The 18,433-nt window shown below is 44.0% G+C and overlaps 2 protein-coding genes across 4 annotated transcripts in view; one reads left to right on the top strand and one right to left on the bottom strand.

Annotated features, from left to right (window-relative positions):
* Positions 1 to 1,845: 1,845 nt before the first annotated feature.
* On the bottom strand, positions 1,846 to 5,996 carry TIMM29 (translocase of inner mitochondrial membrane 29). Its single transcript, XM_075346528.1, has 2 exons — positions 5,770 to 5,996; positions 1,846 to 2,777 (listed from the first exon to the last, which is right to left on the bottom strand). The coding sequence occupies exons 1-2, from the start codon at positions 5,882 to 5,884 to the stop codon at positions 2,188 to 2,190; spliced, it is 705 nt and encodes a 234-aa protein (XP_075202643.1). The 5' UTR covers positions 5,885 to 5,996; the 3' UTR covers positions 1,846 to 2,187.
* YIPF2 (Yip1 domain family member 2) overlaps positions 5,832 to 18,433 on the top strand; it is a 16,309-nt gene continuing 3,707 nt past the window's right edge. Inside the window, exons 1-5 of one of the 3 annotated variants that reach the window (XM_075346527.1) lie at positions 5,832 to 5,989; positions 15,538 to 15,677; positions 15,753 to 15,833; positions 17,345 to 17,432; positions 18,411 to 18,433. The exon at positions 18,411 to 18,433 is cut by the window's right edge and continues 94 nt beyond it. In XM_075346527.1, coding sequence (XP_075202642.1) covers positions 15,633 to 15,677; positions 15,753 to 15,833; positions 17,345 to 17,432; positions 18,411 to 18,433 — 237 coding nt within the window. In that variant the 5' untranslated portion in view covers positions 5,832 to 5,989; positions 15,538 to 15,632. Of the gene's footprint in view, positions 5,990 to 6,218; positions 6,344 to 15,537; positions 15,678 to 15,752; positions 15,834 to 17,344; positions 17,433 to 18,410 lie in introns of those variants that run through there. The other 2 variants (XM_075346526.1, XM_075346525.1) reach the window with 2 other exon arrangements.

Here is an 18,433-nt window from a genome sequence, read left to right as displayed (position 1 = left end):
CCTATGTTATCAGCCGGAGGATCACGGCTTCACTCTCATGTGGTACTATGTGAAAGGAAGCAAAGCTGAGAAGCATCTGAGAACAATAACCAGACAAACAGATCTAAGATATTTATATGGCGTCGTCTCTTTAAGGGTCAATTTTATTATTTCCTCAGATGCCTGTATTTTGGGCCAAAAAGATCATATTTGCAACTAGGTCTCATGAAAACATTTCTGTAGCGGTGCCTTTTCCTTGTCTAGCCTCTGTGTTACACCTTCTATTACTGGCTACGGAAGGAGTTAACTGAGACCCTGTCAGTGAGCTTTTTAGGCACATGGAAGTTTTCAAGCAAAAACTAGCTTGCAGTGAAAATGCCCCTTAAAACTGTCCACGTGCAGCATTTTACAGAATCAGCATCAGCTAGGAGATTTCAGATATCTCATGTATAAGTTTGGGTTTTTTTTTATCCCCCCCCCCCCCCCCAAGTAAAATCTTTCAGCGTTTATTGCTCCCTTAGAAAGCGATGAGAAATTGCAAATCTGCTGCTGCTGCAAAAAAAAAAATAAAAAAGAGGCAAATAGGTGTCACTGCGTTTTTTGGTTGAACAACACTAATTCTTAACAATTTCTGTAAAAAATAAAAAAAAAAAAATCAAACTCTGGAGCCAGGAAAAAAAAAAATAAATACATTTTTATTTTTTATTGCCAAGAAATCAGAATTCGGGAAGAAAAAAAACGCTGTAAAGGCTGATTTATGATATTAATGCTGAACAGGGTGGCACAGTGGCTAGCACTGCAGTCTTGTGGCCGCTCAGTGGTTAGCACTGCAGTCTTGTGGCCGCTCAGTGGTTAGCACTTCAGTCTTGTGGCCGCTCAGTGGTTAGCACTGCAGTCTTGTGGCCGCTCAGTGGTTAGCACTGCAGTCTTGTGGCCGCTCAGTGGTTAGCACTGCAGTCTTGTGGCCGCTCAGTGGTTAGCACTGCAGCCTTGTGGCCGCTCAGTGGTTAGCACTGCAGCCTTGTGGCCGCTCAGTGGTTAGCACTGCAGCCTTGTGGCCGCTCAGTGGTTAGCACTGCAGCCTTGTGGCCGCTCAGTGGTTAGCACTGCAGCCTTGTGGCCGCTCAGTGGTTAGCACTGCAGCCTTGTGGCCGCTCAGTGGTTAGCACTGCAGTCTTGTGGCCGCTCAGTGGTTAGCACTGCAGTCTTGTGGCCGCTCAGTGGTTAGCACTGCAGTCTTGTGGCCGCTCAGTGGTTAGCACTGCAGTCTTGTGGCCGCTCAGTGGTTAGCACTGCAGTCTTGTGGCGCCAGGGTCCTGGGTTCAAATCCCACCAAGGACAAAATCTGCAAGGAGTTTGTATGGGTTTCCTCCGAGTACTCCAGTTTCCTCCCACACTCCAAAAAAAAAAAAAAAAAAACCCACCAAAAACATACTGATAGGGAATTTAGATTGTGAGCCCCAATGGGGACAGCGTTGCCAATGTATGTAAAGCGCTGTGGAATCAATAGCGTTATACAAGTGAATATTATTATTATTATAAATAATAATAATAATAATGTGCTGGAAACTAAGTCCCTATTAAAGGAAAGTAAAATGGTAATAATTAAAAAGCTTAAATAAAATAAAAAATAAAACGCAATTGCAAAATCGTCTCTGCACTTAAGTATTTAATTATTTGTATATTTTTTTTAATTTTTGTTCATATGGACCTGATTAAGTGCAAAATACACACTGCCCTCTAGTGGTAACATCAGGTATATATTTTATAAGAAAAAAAGTGACAATGGAAGAAGCGAGGGCAGCGCTGAGGAGGAACACTACCAGGGGACTTTTTAAAAATATATAATTAATTAATTTAATTTAAATTTATTTATTTATTTCTTTGGAAAAAAAAAGTGCTGCGATACCACACACAACCTGAAGACAAGGTGGCGCTATTTCTACAGAAGGCCACCATGTTATCCAATCCCTGACACCTCCTTTAGGACTATCTGTCACATTCTGGCTGCTATGGCTTGTCGGTCTCATCGCTGGTTGATATCCATTATATGACCCGTTCCATAGAGCAGCGTTGCTTGGGTTGATAATGGACGTCCATGTGATCGGTGCCGCACACGTCCAGTCTGATCATGTTTATGACCGCAGCGATCTGCACATATAAATACTCCGGGGTCCGAACTGACAGACGCCCCCCACCCCCCAGCCATCACTCGGGGTCTTCACACATCACAACCGGCTGGAATTTGATCTCATAGAGTTTCTCATTCTCCTGCGAGTGCAGATCGTTGTAGGAAATGGCTCTCATGCTGGAGGGAAGGCGGCTGAACTCCTCCTCATTGATGTCACAGTCCTTCATCTTATTCTTCAGGAGCCACCAGTGTCCCAAGAAGCCGACGTCCAGGACCCGGCCAGGAAAGTCCGTGATGCGGGGCTGCAGGTGCGGGCACTGGGCGTCATACAGGTCACAGTCCGGGTCATACGGAGCCTCGTACATCAGGGAGAAGCACACAAGCTTCACGTGGCGCAGGCGACTCTCATTACGGAGGTCGAGGAGGCGCTGAACGTGACCGTCAGACGTCCTGCTCCTCGTCCAAGGGGAAAGAAGGAGAAGAGAGGCCGACGCTTCCAGGAGGGAACAATGGAAGGAGTCCTCAGAGGGGGCTTTAGACGAGCAGACCCCCACACCCGCCAGCAGAGATATATACACACACGCTTTAAGGGGGCGCTCCTTGGCTCCCACAACAATGTCTTTACAGGCTTCCTTATAATCGCGAAGGAGACTCCTCGTCCAGATAACTGTGGAGAAGGAAAGCAGTCATTATAAAGAGAAAAGAGCAGTAATATTCCTGTACACAGGGCGGTATTATAGTAGTTATATTCCTGTACATAGAGGGCAGTATTATAGCAGTTATATTCTTGTACATAGGGAGCAGTATTATAGTAGTTATATTCTTGTATATAGGGGGCAGTATTATAGTAGTTATATTCCTGTACATAGGGGGCAGTATTATAGTAGTTATATTCCTGTACATAGAGGGCAGTATTATAGCAGTTATATTCTTGTACATAGGGAGCAGTATTATAGTAGTTATATTCTTGTACATAGGGGCAGTATTATAGTAGTTATATTCCTGTACATAGGGGGCAGTATTATAGTAGTTATATTCCTGTACATAGGGGCAGTATTATAGTAGTTATATTCCTGTACATAGGGGGCAGTATTATAGTAGTTATATTCCTGTACATAGGGGGCAGTATTATAGTAGTTATATTCCTGTACATAGGGGGCAGTATTATAGTAGTTATATTCCTGTACATAGGGGGCAGTATTATAGTAGTTATATTCTTGTACATAGGGGCAGTATTATAGTAGTTATATTCCTGTACATAGGGGGCAGTATTATAGTAGTTATATTCCTGTACATAGGGGGCAGTATTATAGTAGTTATATTCTTGTACATAGGGGGCAGTATTATAGTAGTTATATTCTTGTACATAGGGGCAGTATTATAGTAGTTATATTCCTGTACATAGGGGCAGTATTATAGCAGTTATATTCTTGTACATAGGGGGCAGTAATATAGTAGTTATATTCTTGTACATAGAGGGCAGTATTATAGTAGTTATATTCTTGTACATAGGGGGCAGTATTATAGTAGTTATATTCTTGTACATAGAGGGCAGTATTATAGTAGTTATATTCTTGTACATAGGGGGCAGTATTATAGTAGTTATATTCTTGTACATAGGGGGCAGTATTATTGTAGTTATATTCTTGTACATAGGGGACAGTATTATAGTAATTATATTCTTGTACATAGGGGACAGTATTATAGTAATTATATTCTTGTACATAGGGGCAGTATTATAATAGTTATATTCTTGTACATAGGGGGCAGTATTATTGTAGTTATATTCTTGTACATAGGGGACAGTATTATAGTAATTATATTCTTGTACATAGGGGACAGTATTATAGTAATTATATTCTTGTACATAAGGGCAGTATTATAGTAGTTACATTCTTGTACATAGGGAGCAGTATTATAGTAGCTATATTCTTGTACATAGGGGACAGTATTATAGTAATTATATTCTTGTACATAAGGGCAGTATTATAGTAGTTACATTCTTGTACATAGGGGGCAGTATTATAATAGTTATATTCTTGTACATAGGGGACAGTATTATAGTAGTTATATTCTTGTACATAGGGGGCAGTATTATAGTAGTTATATTCTTGTACATAGGGGCAGTATTATAATAGTTATATTCTTGTACATAGGGGACAGTATTATAGTAGTTATATTCTTGTACATAGGAGCAGTATTATAGTAGTTATATTCTTGTACATAGGGGGCAGTATTATTGTAGTTATATTCTTGTACATAGGGGACAGTATTATAGTAATTATATTCTTGTACATAGGGGCAGTATTATAATAGTTATATTCTTGTACATAGGGGACAGTATTATAGTAATTATATTCTTGTACATAGGGGGCAGTATTATAGTAGTTATATTCTTGTACATAGGGGCAGTATTATAATAGTTATATTCTTGTACATAGGGGACAGTATTATAGTAATTATATTCTTGTACATAGGGGGCAGTATTATAGTAATTATATTCTTGTACATAGGGGCAGTATTATAATAGTTATATTCTTGTACATAGGGGACAGTATTATAGTAGTTATATTCTTGTACATAGGGGCAGTATTATAATAGTTATATTCTTGTACATAGGGGGCAGTATTATAGTAGTTATATTCTTGTACATAGGGGACAGTATTATAGTAATTATATTCTTGTACATAGGGGGCAGTATTATAGTAGTTATATTCCTGTACATAGGGGGCAGTATTATAGTAGTTATATTCTTGTACATAGGGGGCAGTATTATAGTAGTTATATTCTTGTACATAGGGGCAGTATTATAGTAGTTATATTCTTGTACATAGGGGACAGCATTATAGTAGTTATATTCTTGTACATAGGGGCAGTATTATAGTAGTTATATTCTTGTACATAGGGGACAGTATTATAGTAGTTATATTCTTGTACATAGGGGCAGTATTATAGTAGTTATATTCTTGTACATAGGGGACAGTATTATAGTAGTTATATTCTTGTACATAGGGGCAGTATTATAGTAGTTATATTCTTGTACATAGGGGACAGCATTATAGTAGTTATATTCTTGTACATAGGGGCAGTATTATAGTAGTTATATTCTTGTACATAGGGGGCAGTATTATAGTAATTATATTCTTGTACATAGGGGGCAGTATTATAGTAATTATATTCTTGTACATAGGGGCAGTATTATAATAGTTATATTCTTGTACATAGGGGACAGTATTATAATAGTTATATTCTTGTACATAGGGGCAGTATTATAGTAGTTATATTCTTGTACATAGGGGACAGCATTATAGTAGTTATATTCTTGTACATAGGGGCAGTATTATAGTAGTTATATTCTTGTACATAGGGGACAGCATTATAGTAGTTATATTCTTGTACATAGGGGCAGTATTATAGTAGTTATATTCTTGTACATAGGGGACAGTATTATAGTAGTTATATTCTTGTACATAGGGGCAGTATTATAGTAGTTATATTCTTGTACATAGGGGACAGTATTATAGCAGTTATATTCTTGTACATAGGGGCAGGATTACACTGGATGTGATGCTCAGTCCTCTGTCAGTGTCCGCCCCTCTGCACGTGTTCTTCCCACTCTATATCACACACCCCCTGCTTCCTCTGTGGTCAGCACTCACCCATCTTCTTGGACTTCATTCGCTCCCAGAATCCCGGCTTGGTCTCTGCAGCCGCAGGAGCCGCGGTCCCGGAGCACGACCTCCTCAGCAGAACTCCTACACACCTCCCGGCCATGTCTGTCCTCCAGGAGCCAGCACTGAAGCCACTTCCGGTTCTGTGGTGTCATTTGGTGCACCCGAAAACTTCTCCCGTCCTCGGAAATATAATCCCTTTCTAGAGGTTCCATATTTTTTCTGTGCCGGAAGGACTGTTCTAGTTAACGATTACATGGGGGGTAGATTTATTAATGTTACTCCATTATACAGTATTTTCTCATAAAAACTGTGGTGTTTCTATCGTAATACATGGACTGAATATAAACATTATTAACTGCTCTAATAAGTGTCGGATAGCTGTGGAATGACAGTGAGGTCCCCCCCTGGTGTTAGTGAGCAGTTGGTACAGTCCAGTGAGTGGTGACGCGGCCGCTGAGCTGCTGGCAGTGCGGTAGTTGTCGGCTGCGGGGGTGATCACGTGATCTGGGGTATGTTTAGTCGGTGAAGATGGCGTCTGCCGACCAACTGCAATTCCAGGGTAACTACAGGGCTGTTATGTTGCAGCTTCACATTTACATATCTGTTGTGGGTGGTGACGTAGTAGGAGCAGTATACAGCTGCACCTCAGTGACTACAGACTGGAAAGTTAGGCTTTATCTTTTCCAAAGAGACAGAACTTTTTTCATTACTATTATTTGTCCTCCGCCGTATCAGGGATTTTTGTTGTTATTGGACTAGTCGTAGATTTGACGGACACTCAGTATTGTTCTGTCTGTTTTGGGGTTAGTATAGCGGCATAAAACAGTCTGCTGTGTTCTGGTTTGTCACCATTATTTTTCGATCCCCTTCAACATTATATGTATGTACGTATATGTGTGTGTATGTGTGTATATTATATATATACTAGCTGTACTCCCCGGCTTCGCCAGGGTTAATAACTGCTGTTAACAAAATAGAATGTATTAACAAAAATGTATTCTGCACACAAACACCACAAAACAAATAGATAGAACTGTAATTATAATTTGTCTCCCCCTCTGTGTATATATCTCTCTCTTTGTCTGTCTCTGTCTCTTTCCCTGTCTGTTGCTTTCCCCCTCTTTCCCTGTCTGTTGCTTTCCCCCTCTTTCCCTGTCTGTCTCTTTCCCTGTCTGTCTCTTTCCCTGTCTGTCTCTTTCCCTGTCTGTCTCTTTCCCTGTCTGTCTCTTTCCCTGTCTGTTGCTTTCCCCCTCTTTCCCTGTCTGTCGCTTTCCCTCTCTTTCCCTGTCTGTCTCTTTCCCTGTCTGTTGCTTTCCCTCTCTTTCCCTGTCTGTTGCTTTCCCTCTCTTTCCCTGTCTGTCGCTTTCCCTCTCTTTCCCTGTCTGTCGCTTTCCCTCTCTTTCCCTGTCTGTCGCTTTCCCTCTTTCCCTGTGTCTGTCTCTTTGTCTGTCTCTTAACCTGCCTCTCTCTTTCCCTGTCAGTCTGTCTTTTTGTGTCTGTCTCTTTCCCTGGCTGCATTGTGACACGCCAGCATTCCATATAAGGGCGTGGCTGCACATTCTGAAGTTCTAGCTGCACTGTGGCTCCCAGCTCCATTCGCTTTAATGGAGGCAGGTTTTTTGGTGAATAACTGTAAAGCGCGGGGTTAATATTTCCCCTCAAAACAAGCCTATGACGCTCTCGGTGTCCAGACGTGTGAGTGTGCAAAATTTTGTGGCTGATTTTTTTTTTTGTAGATTAGTTTTTTTTTTTTTGTTTTTACAGATCTTGATTATTAGGGATGGACATCTGTCCATATTTGTGCTCTGTAGCCTCCGGACAGCCGGCAGTCCTGCAACCCTCCTCTTTTATAGGCTGTGTTCACACATCTGGATTTTGCCGTCAGGCAAAAATAAACACATACACCCAAAAAATCCTTTATTTGGAATAAAGGACAAAAAACTCCCTCTTTCACCACTTTATTAACCCCAAACCGCCCTCCAGGTCAGACGTAATCCACATGAGGTCCCACGACACATCCAGCTCTGCTACATCGGAAGCTGACAGGAGCGGCAGTAGAACACCACCGCTCGCTGTGAGCTCCACGGAGCAACTGAAGTGAGTTGCGCTGTCAGCGGTGACATCACTCAGGCTACCCGCGGCCACCGCTGGATTCTCGGTACAAACTGCTACCGTGTTTCCCCGAAAGTAGGACCCCCCCGAAAGTAAGGCAGGGTGGGGGTTTCGGGGCGGTCCGCCAATGTAGGGCACCCCCCGATTGTAAGGCAGGGTAGCGGGGGGGGCCCGGGGAATGTAAGGCCGCCTATGGGTGGTGGTCGCGGCGTAATGTAAGGCCGCATATGGGTGGGGTCACTGGGGACAGTACAGGAACTTGCCGCTGTTCCCTCGCTCCATCCAGGCCTTCTCCAGTCTCGTGCCACCCGTGGTCCGCCTCCGGTGAATGGCCCCCGCAAGGCTCCCTGCTGGCCATCAGCTCGAGCTGTGATTGGCCAGTCAGCCGGCTCGCAGCTGATTGGCCCTCAGCTCGAGCTGCGATTGGCCAGTCAGCCGGCTCGCAGCTGATTGGCCCTCGGCTCGAGCTGCGATTGGCCGAAATCAGCGGGCTCACAGCTGATTGGCCGAAATCAGCCGCGACGTCACCGCCTGCAGGCTCGCTCCGATTGGTCCAGCGTCCCTGGCATCTGAATCGTCAGCCCGGCACCGCAGAGGAGATCGATAAAGAAGGAAAGTAACGGTAAGTTCCGAAACTCTGTGTGTGTGTGTGTGTGTGTGTGTGTACGGTACCGGTACGATATGTGTGTGGGTGCCGTGTGGGGCTGTACCGGTACCGTATGTGTCAGTGTGTGTGGTGGCAGAGTGGGGGCAGAACCACTGTATGGGGAGGCTGCAGGGGGGAGGATGGGGTGGATGCCGGACTCTCAAACAATGGGGAGGCTGCAGGGGGGAGGATTGTCATTTTTTTTCCAATGTAAGGCCTCCCCCGAAAGTAAGGCAGGGTGGGACTTTTGGGGGTAAAATTAATGTAAGACAGGGCCTTACTTTCGGGGAAACACGGTACAACGGATCCTTTTTTTTTTTTTAAGGGATCTGTCGCATCAGTTTACCACAATCTGCACCGGATCCGTTGCATCAGGCTCAAATCTGATTGTGCCTGACGGCAAAAACCGGATGTGTGAAAGTAGTCTTACCTGCCGACATCCCTGGCTCCTCTTCTGACCTGTGACATTGTACATGAAGTAGCACCCAGCTGGGAAATCAGAGGAGGATCCAGGGAGTTTTGTAGATAGGAGGAGGTTCATAGGGATCCTGACTAGATGTGTCGGCCGGACCAGGGGTACCCAAATCAATTCAATTCAGGAAACATTTACATTCTTATTTTATTTTTTGGCTGAATGAGGGATTCAAAATATATATAGAAATAGAATTGCTTCCATCAGATCCTCCTTCATAGATAACCTCAAATCTGGCCTAATAATTTTAAGGCTAGAGAACAACCTCTCTACAGTAACTTGGGTTGGAGGCAAAGCCGTAACCACATGGGCAACATCTCTAACAATTTCCGGGTATAAATGAATTGCCTCATGCACTGTCAGTTTTGATGAACGGTTGAATTTTTCTATTTCTTTGAGAGCAAGTGAATTATTTTGCTGAAATCTGGTCAATCTGCTGCTATAGGAGACGGAGGGAAATCATTTTCCTTGCGGCAACGCTTTGCCTGCTCCATGTCATCCGAATACTCGTCAAAGTTAAACTCCTCATCTGATGAGGATGAAGATCTGGCAGCAGTAGCACTGTCAGGACCCAAGTCCTCTTGCGCCTGGCAGACCTGTAGCCGCTCATCCTAACTGCTACCTCAGTCAGAGCTTCTTTTTCTTTAGTAAGCTGTTGATCACCAAGCAGTATACGATGACTTGGCTCCACATAAACAGCTGCCAGAAGAATTTTATTTTCCAATAGCTGTGTCTCTCTCCGTTGCATTGAAGCAGAAATGCCATCTGCGATTAAACCTCCTCTTTGGGACAGGCAAAATAGCAAGTTTTTCCACCCTCTTAGGCCTCTTTTACACGTCTGTGAAAATCACACACGTGTTTCACGGACATGTCAAAGGTGCGTATTGCCCTCGGTGAGCCGTGTATGGCACACGTTTGTTCTCCGTTTGTTATCCGTGATAACACATGGAGAACGGGAACTTTCTGCTCACCTGTCCTTGGTGTCGCTGTCCGTGGTGCTGATCTTCGGTCTCCGGTCCTGCCGACTCCCCGATGCTGCTGCTTCTGGCCGCAGTGAAGTGACTATTCAATTCAATGAGCGGCGGTCGGCAGCAAGTGACAGCAGCAGCAGAGACTGCAGGGCTGGAGAAGGTGAGTAAAGTTTTTTTTTTTTTTTTTTTTTTTCTCACAGACACATGTCTTCTCTCCGGTGCGTGTCACACGGAACACATCCGTGTGTTCCGTGTGACACGTTTGTGTTCCGTGTGACACCCGTGATGCCGGAGAGAAAATGGACATGTTGGCGTGAGAGAAACACGGACACACCAAATACTTACGTGTGGCCGACACCATAGGAATACCTAGGTCTACGTGTGTACGTGCCTCCGGTACGTGAGGAAACGGACCATACACGTACCGGAGACATGTACGTGTGAAAGAGGCCTTATGAAAATGCCAGGAGTTAAATCTTCAGTTTGTAATTTTTTAGTCACGGTAAATGGGTGTTTAAGCAATTCCTTCAATTCAGCCACCTGTGTCCATTGACCTTCATTTAGGGTTACCTTTGGGTTCACCATATCTATAAGAAATGGTTTTAGTTCAAGCAATCGCTCAATCAGTAAATAAGTGGTGCCCCACAGAGTGACTTGATCGACAATTGCCCCTTTCCCAGCATGTCTCTTCAAGATGGAATCAATTTTAGGGGTTCTGGCGGCAATAACCAATTTCCTCACTTTTCCAATCAGATTTCCAGCATGTCCCTCTTGCAGACTATCTCTTAGGTTAGACGTCCGTGTTTTAGGTACGTGTGACATCCGTTTTTAACACGGATGTCACACGTACCCATGTTATTCTTTGATGTGCCTCACATGTCCGTATTTTCACACGGACCGTGTGACCTTTCATGACCCCGCATGCACACATGCAGGCATCTCTGGCAGCACGGATGTCACACGGATCGCACACTGATGTGATCCTTGTGACATCAGTGTAAAACGTACCGGAGAAAATATGGGTCTTTCTAATAAAAAGATTTTCTAGATTTACTTCTCTCCAGCGATCCTGTTTCCGGCTCTGCTGCCTCCCGCTCCTTATCGCCGCTCATTATACTCATTGAATATTCAGTGCCCTGTGGAGCAGCGCTGGGGACTTCAGTGCCGGGGACCGCATCTCTGGGTGAGTGTACAGCAGAGTGTGTGTGTGTATACACACATGCATGTGCGCTATGTGTGTATGCGCTCGGTGTATCCATGTGTGTCTATGTGTGTATACATATGTGTGTATATGTGCTCAGTGTGTGTGTGTGGTGAGAACCTGGAAGCGGGAACATTGCGGGGACAGCATCGGGGACTCATCACAGTTCCCAGTGAACTCTGATGAACCCATGAAGCTGTAGTGCGGGGGTCATCAGGATGTCAGAGTTCATTGGGAACTCCGATGACCTCCTGGATGTCACTGTGCTAAAGAATACTGTCCTCAGCGGTGCTGTCCCCGCGATGCTCCGGCTTCCAGGTCCTGAGTGCGGTGAATAATCGATGAATATAAAGAGCGGGAGGCAGCAGAGCCGGAGAAAGCAGGTAAATATGGGAAATCTTTTTATTTCACAGACCCGTGTTTTCTCCGGTACCTGTCACACGTATACAAACACGGATGTCACACGCGTGCCACACGTATGACCATAACCATGCGTGTGACTGGTACCTGATTACACGGTGTTCCAAATTATTATGCAAAAAGAGTTTAGGAGTGATAAGGTTAGAAATTTTTTGTCCTTTAAACTCCTTGATGGTGATGTGTGTCAGGGCTCTTGATATCACTTTATATCATTGATGGTGATGTGTGTCCGGGCTCTTTATATCACTGAAGGCAATTGCAGAGACCTGTGCACATTAGTTTGGCAGGGGTGTCCAAATAAAGGCAAGACGACTGAAGAAGGCTGTTCCACATTATTAAGCAGCCTACGTTTTTTGCCAAAATGGGAAAGAAAAAGGCTGTGTCGGCTGCTGAGAAGCAACAAATTGTGGAGTATTTAGGTGAAGGCATGACTCAATCAACATTGCCAAGACACTTCATCGTAATCATCGCACAATCAAGAAGTATGTAGCTGATTCCCAGCACACGCGTGTGCGTGCTGATAAGGAGAAATGGAGGACTCTTTCCAACAGGCAATTGCGTCAGGTTAAAAGAGCAGCAGCTAAAATGCCTTGTCATAGCAGCAGACAAGTTTTTAAAGCTTCTGGTGCCTCCAGCGTTCCCCGAACAACAAGATGCAGGGTCCTTCAGAGGTTGCAGCTGTGTGTAAGCCATCCTGTCGACCACCTCTATCCACTGCACACAAGCAGAAACGTCTCCAGTGGCCAAACCATACATGAAGACTGACTTCCAAACTGTTTTGTTCACCGATGAGTACCGTGCAACGCTCGATGGTCCTGATGGATGGATAGAGTGGAGGATGGCTGGATGATGGACACCCCATGAAAACACGGCTAAGGCGCCAAAAAGGAGGAGGTGGAGTAATGTTTTGGGCTGGAATCATGGGGAGAGAGATTGTCGGCCCCTTTAGGATCCCAGAAGGGGTAAAGATGAACTCCATAATCTATGTGGAGTTTCTAAAACAGCACTTCCTGCCATGGTTCAGGAGGAAGAACCGTTCATTCCGCAGCAAGATCATTTTCATGCATGATAATGCACCGTCTCATGCTGCAAATAACACATCTGCATCTCTGGCTGCTATGGGCATAAAAAAGGACAAACTTATGGTGTGGCCACCATCTTCCCCTGACCTCAACCCCATTGAGAGCCTCTGGAGCATTATCAAAAGGAGTGTCTATGATTGCGGGAGGCAGTTCACATCTAAGCAACAGCTCTGGGAGGGTATTCTGTCCACATGCAAAACAATTGAAGCACAAACCATCCAAAAACTGACAAATTCAATGGACGAGAGCGTTCAGAAGCTTCTTTCAAACAAGGGGTCCTATGTGCAAATATAACAGCACCTAGAATTAAGTTTTGACTTGAAAACTGTTTGATTTAATTTTGTAATAAGCCGATAATGCTTAGAATTTCACAACTGACCATTTTGGTTTTTCAAAATAAAAATAAAAAGGTTAAAAACTGCTCTGCATAATAATTTGGAACATGCATTTTGAGTGCTTATTATTTTTAAAAATATACTGTTTTCATAGGCAGTTTGATCAAACACATTCCAATTATACTCGAATAGTAGATGACTGGAAAATAACAATGACTGCAATTCATAAAGCTAATTTAGGAAAATATGAAAAAATATTTTTTGCATAATAATTTGGAACACCGTGTAAACCAGGGCTGTGGAGTCGGAGTCGGAGTCGTGGAGTCGGAGTCGGAGCTCATTTTGGTGGAGTCGGAGTCGGAGTCGGTATAAAATGCACCGACTCCGACTCCTAAAATATATAATAAATTGGGGACAGGAGTGCAATGCAGAATGTGCTGAATATTTTACTAAATAATAACATTTAGTATAATGCTTATATTTAAGTGAAAAATTTATTGTAGTACAATGTGAACATCAGACATTTAATTGTTTTTATGATACAATAATCAAGATATTTGGATAGAACATAAAATATTTATTGGAATACAACTTTAGAACACAAAAAACTAATAAATTGTAAATATGTAAAATATATATATATATATATATATATATTACAGTGTATATACACACACAAGATATATATGTAATCTACTGTATATTACATAGTGTATTACATATTTACAATTTATTACAGTTTTTTGTGTTCTAAAGTTGTATTCCAATAAATATATTTTATGTTCTATCCAAATATCTTGATTATTGTATCATAAAAATTATTAAATGTCTGATGTTCACATACACATATTCATGTACTACAATAAATTTTTCACCTAACTATAAGCAATATATGTAGGAGTCGGAGTCGGAGCCGGAGTCGGAGCCGGAGTCGGAGTCGGTGCAAGAGAATTTGAGGAGTCGGAGTCGGAGTCGAAGGTTTGGCTTACCGACTCCACAGCCCTGGTGTAAACACGGACGTCTGAAACCAGCCTTATTGCCAGCGTCAGCGTGTGCACAACACAGCGCATGTGATGAATAGGAACGTGTTTTGAAGCAGCTTCAACAAGATCTAATCCTAAAGTATCATTTTGCTGTTCTTCTGTTGTAATATGTTTGTTCCTCAGTTACATGAGCAGCGCTGTGGCTCCATCTCACACATACTGAACCCTACATGTTCTTCTAGCTGTTGTTCATTGCTCTCATTCATCAGTGTAATTGTACTTATCATGTGTGAAGCATTTTCCGTTACAATGGCAACAACCTGTTCTTTTTTGAGTTCCTAATCTTGCAGAACTTTTTCCACTAAGGCCTGGAGAAACTGGCTGCTGTGATGAGCTTTACTATCTTTTACTGCCAGTGTCTTACTAACAATTTCTTTCTTGTTACAAACATATCGAACATTGATGGCAAAATAATTCAGTGAATTGCGGTGACTCTGGGCCCCCAGCAAAGGCAATGGTGAAAAGATAGGACATTCAGACACCGCGTTCTGTGAGGATCCTCACAAAGAGTGAGCAGTCAGTTTGTTGCGGGTTTTTTTTAATCGGCTTTTGCTATTGAAAGCATTATTTATGAGCTCAAAAATCTTTCACCTGATGCGGTTTTTTTAAAAAGCTGATCTGCTTTTTCAGCTGAAAAACGTATCCTCAAAAAACGCTGTGTGTGAATGTAGCCTTAGATCAGGAATAGAACAGCCATTTATAGGACATTTCATAAGTTTCCCAAGTTCCTATGAAAAAATATTCAGCACATTCTGCATTGCACTCCTGTACCTAATTTATTATATATTTTAGGAGTCAGTCTATTTTATACCAACTCCCCGACTCCGACTCCACAGCCCTGTGTTCTTGGAAGAACACCTGTTGGAGTCTGCAAAAGACCTGAGACTGGGACGGAGATTTGTCTTCCAACAAGACAATGATCCCAAACATAAAGCAAAATGGAATGGTTCACAAATAAACGTATCCAGGTGTTAGACTGACCAAGTCACAATCCAGACCTGAACCCAATCGAGAATCTGTGGAAAGAGCTGAAAACTGCTGTTCACAAATGCCTCCATCCAACCTCTCAGCTCCAGCTGTTTACAAAGGAAGAATGGGCAAGAATTTCAGTCTTTCCATGTACAAAACTGATAGAGACATACCCCAAGCGACTGCAGCTGTAATCGCAGCAAAAGGGGGCGCTACAAAGTATTAACTTACAGGGGATGAATAATATCGCACGCCCCAATTTTCAGTTATTTATTTTTTTTAAAAAGGTTTAAAATAAGCAATAAATATCGTTCACCTTCACAATTGTGTCACTTGTTGTTGATTCTTCACCAGAACATTATCATTTTTATCTTTATGTTTGAAGCCTGAAATGTGGGAAAAGGTTGAAAAATTCAAGGGGCCGAATATATAATTGTACACCTCTAATGGTTAGGTTGCAATAGTGACCAGACTGATGATGCTTCTGCTCCTCTCTGTGCAGAGTTTGATGAAGCCGCTGACCTTCTCGCAGAAACTCCTAATGCTACAACGAAAAGTGTGAGCGATGAAGGAAGACCCCAGCACGCCACGCTACAGATGGGAGGTGACAGCGAGGAGGAGGGCGAGACGGATCAGGCCGAGGTACGCACCCCCCTATATAACACCCCGAGATACCGACCGCGCTGTGAGATCTCAAGGTTTATTCTCTCTTCTCAGCTCCTCGCACCTCAGAAGAAAACCTCAGGTTTCTGGACCTTCCAGTACTACCAGGACCTCTATGATGTAGACACTTCCCAGGTGGGTCCTCTACGTCTCCACTCATAGGTGGGTTCTGCACTTCCACCTGGACCCATCCTCTATAGATGAGGACGTCATTCTTTGGGTGTTGGTTGTCTTATTTTGGGATGGGAAGTCAAGTCTCTGGATGAGTTTATGGTACCTACTCTGTGCCCCTCGGGGTGCTACTGAAAATCTGCACATCTTGGGAGCTGCAGGTGTATAACATTAGTAGAATGTTACCCCTTTCATTAAAGATGAGGAAATGGATTCGTAGGACGCTTGTCCAGCTGCCTGGTCAGTCATCCGCCAGACAGGAGCCCTGCGAAATGCCTCCTACTGTCACACTAAGTACGGGGAAAGAAAGGGAAACCCTTTGTCTAGGGAGATGGTGACCCCCTGAGCAAATCTACTGCTGGTCCCTCACCACCCTAGATAGGTTCCGCACCAATGTGCCAAGCTGGATACCTGACCCTAGGTATCACTAGTGCTGGGCCCTAAATGGGGAACGGGTGGGATGAGCTCTTCGTCAACCCCACTAAGGCCCGTTTCACACATCCGGCATTTTGCCGGATTGACGGATCCGGCACACTCCAGTACAGTGTAATACAGTACAATGGCATCGCGGCAAGCATGTGACTGGAGCTTGCCGCAATGCCATTGTACAGTATTAACACTGTACTGGAGTGTGCTGGATCCAGCAATCTGGCGAAATGCCGGGTGTGTGAAACAGCCCTAAACACTAGAGAAGGCACACAGGGGAAAAAGCATGAACTACTTATCCACAGATGACACTGGTAGAGGTTCAGCAAAGTTTTCAGCAACAATACCACAGAGGAGTACAAGCCACCTGCTTGCAACCTTGGCTTGAATGAAGTAAAAATATCACCAGCACCAATCCGGTGAAGAAGGGAGTATTTAAGCACCGATTTATAATGCTGATGATCAGCAACTGGGTGGAAGGTGAGCTCCTGCTGGGTCTATAAAGGGGAAGAGATGAAGGCTACCTATACCAATGATACCAATGAATACTGACAGCAGGAACAATGGAAAGTCAGGGAGCATTCTGTGCAGCCAAACGCTGTGACCTTCTATGACCAGAAACTACTTGACTGTCTGTGACCCATGACTCCTCCACTTTTCCATTTCTTGTCCTGGCACAATGTCGTTGTTTCTACACCAGTCCTGCAACTCAAAACAGGAGCGGAGATGGAGGCAGGTAGGAAGCGTGTCGTGCGGCTTCCGTCCTTTGGTCACAGATGACTGACCTGGCCGCCGAACCGGCTCCTTACTCATGTCTACCTTTTTAATGCCTCTTACTTTTTAAAGGGCTGGTCTATACTTATCCATTCCAGACAGCTCCTTTTTAATAGTACATTTAGTGGAGCATTTAACATCAGCCACACTATTACAGCACTAGCCAAGGAGATGTGGCCCTGTCACTGTCAGCGGATGCTGGCTGTACAATACAGCTTATTCCCCACTATAATGTAAAATAATCATTTCTCTTACACTCTGTTATTCGGCCTCAGGTCCTGGACAGGATCCGAGCTTCCTTCGTACCGATGCCTGGAAAGAACTTTGTTAGACATCACCTCCGAAACAATCCAGATCTGTACGGTGAGTGTGCCGGGTGCAAAGTCCGCTTACTCCTGTGTCCTGGAAGACTGGGGGGACGGCTTATTGTTATATATGAGATCAGTGGGAGGCCCAACACCCAGCACTGTCTCCTGTTATAGGCTCCGGACACATGTAAATATTGAACTGGGTGACGGTACCCGACAGTGTCACTGATCAGAGGGGGTGGCAGATATTGGCCCCCACAGATATGAACTAGGTGCCTGGAGAACCCCTTTAATGGCTATTATTTTAGACACCCACCAGAGTAAGGTGCACTTACCTATACCCTGCCCGTCCTTGTGCAGTTGGCTTAGTTGGATCAACGCCCTGTCACACTAGGTGCGGGGGAAGCACCAAGCGAACAGCAAAAGGGAAGGGGAAGATGGTGACCCCTGACCAAACCTACTGCCGGTCTCTGGGGTTCCTCACCACACTAGATAGGCTCCACACCTATGCGCCAAGCCGGATAGCTGACCCTAGGTATCCCTAGTGCTGGACCTTAAATAGGGAACGGGTGGAATGAGCTCTTCATCAACCCAACTAAACACTATAGAAGACACAAGGAAGACACAAAGGGGAAAATGCATGAACTACTTATCCACAGAGGACTCAGGCAGAAGTTCAGCAAAGTTTTCAGCAACGATACCACAGAGGAGTACAAGTCGCCTGCTTGCAACCAAGGCTTGAATTAACTGAATAATATCATCAGCACCAGTACAAGGATAGAAGGGGTATTTAAGCACTAAGAGAATACTGATGATCAACACTGGTGTGGAAGGCGAGCTCCTGCTGGGTCCAAAAGGGGGACATAGATGAATCCAGCAGGAAAGCTATCTATACCAATGAATACTGACAGCAGGAACAACGGAAAGTCAAGGAGCATTTTGCGTAGCCAAACGCTGTGACCTTCTACAGCCAGAAACCACATGACTGTCCATCACCCGTGACACCCCCTGTAATTTTACCTCTCCCTTTCAGGACCGTTTTGGATTTGCGCCACA

The sequence above is a fragment of the Anomaloglossus baeobatrachus genome, chromosome 4 (genome assembly GCF_048569485.1).
Source record: "Anomaloglossus baeobatrachus isolate aAnoBae1 chromosome 4, aAnoBae1.hap1, whole genome shotgun sequence".
Classification (NCBI taxonomy): Eukaryota; Metazoa; Chordata; class Amphibia; order Anura; family Aromobatidae; genus Anomaloglossus; species Anomaloglossus baeobatrachus.
This window is presented reverse-complemented; position numbering and strand designations above follow the sequence as displayed.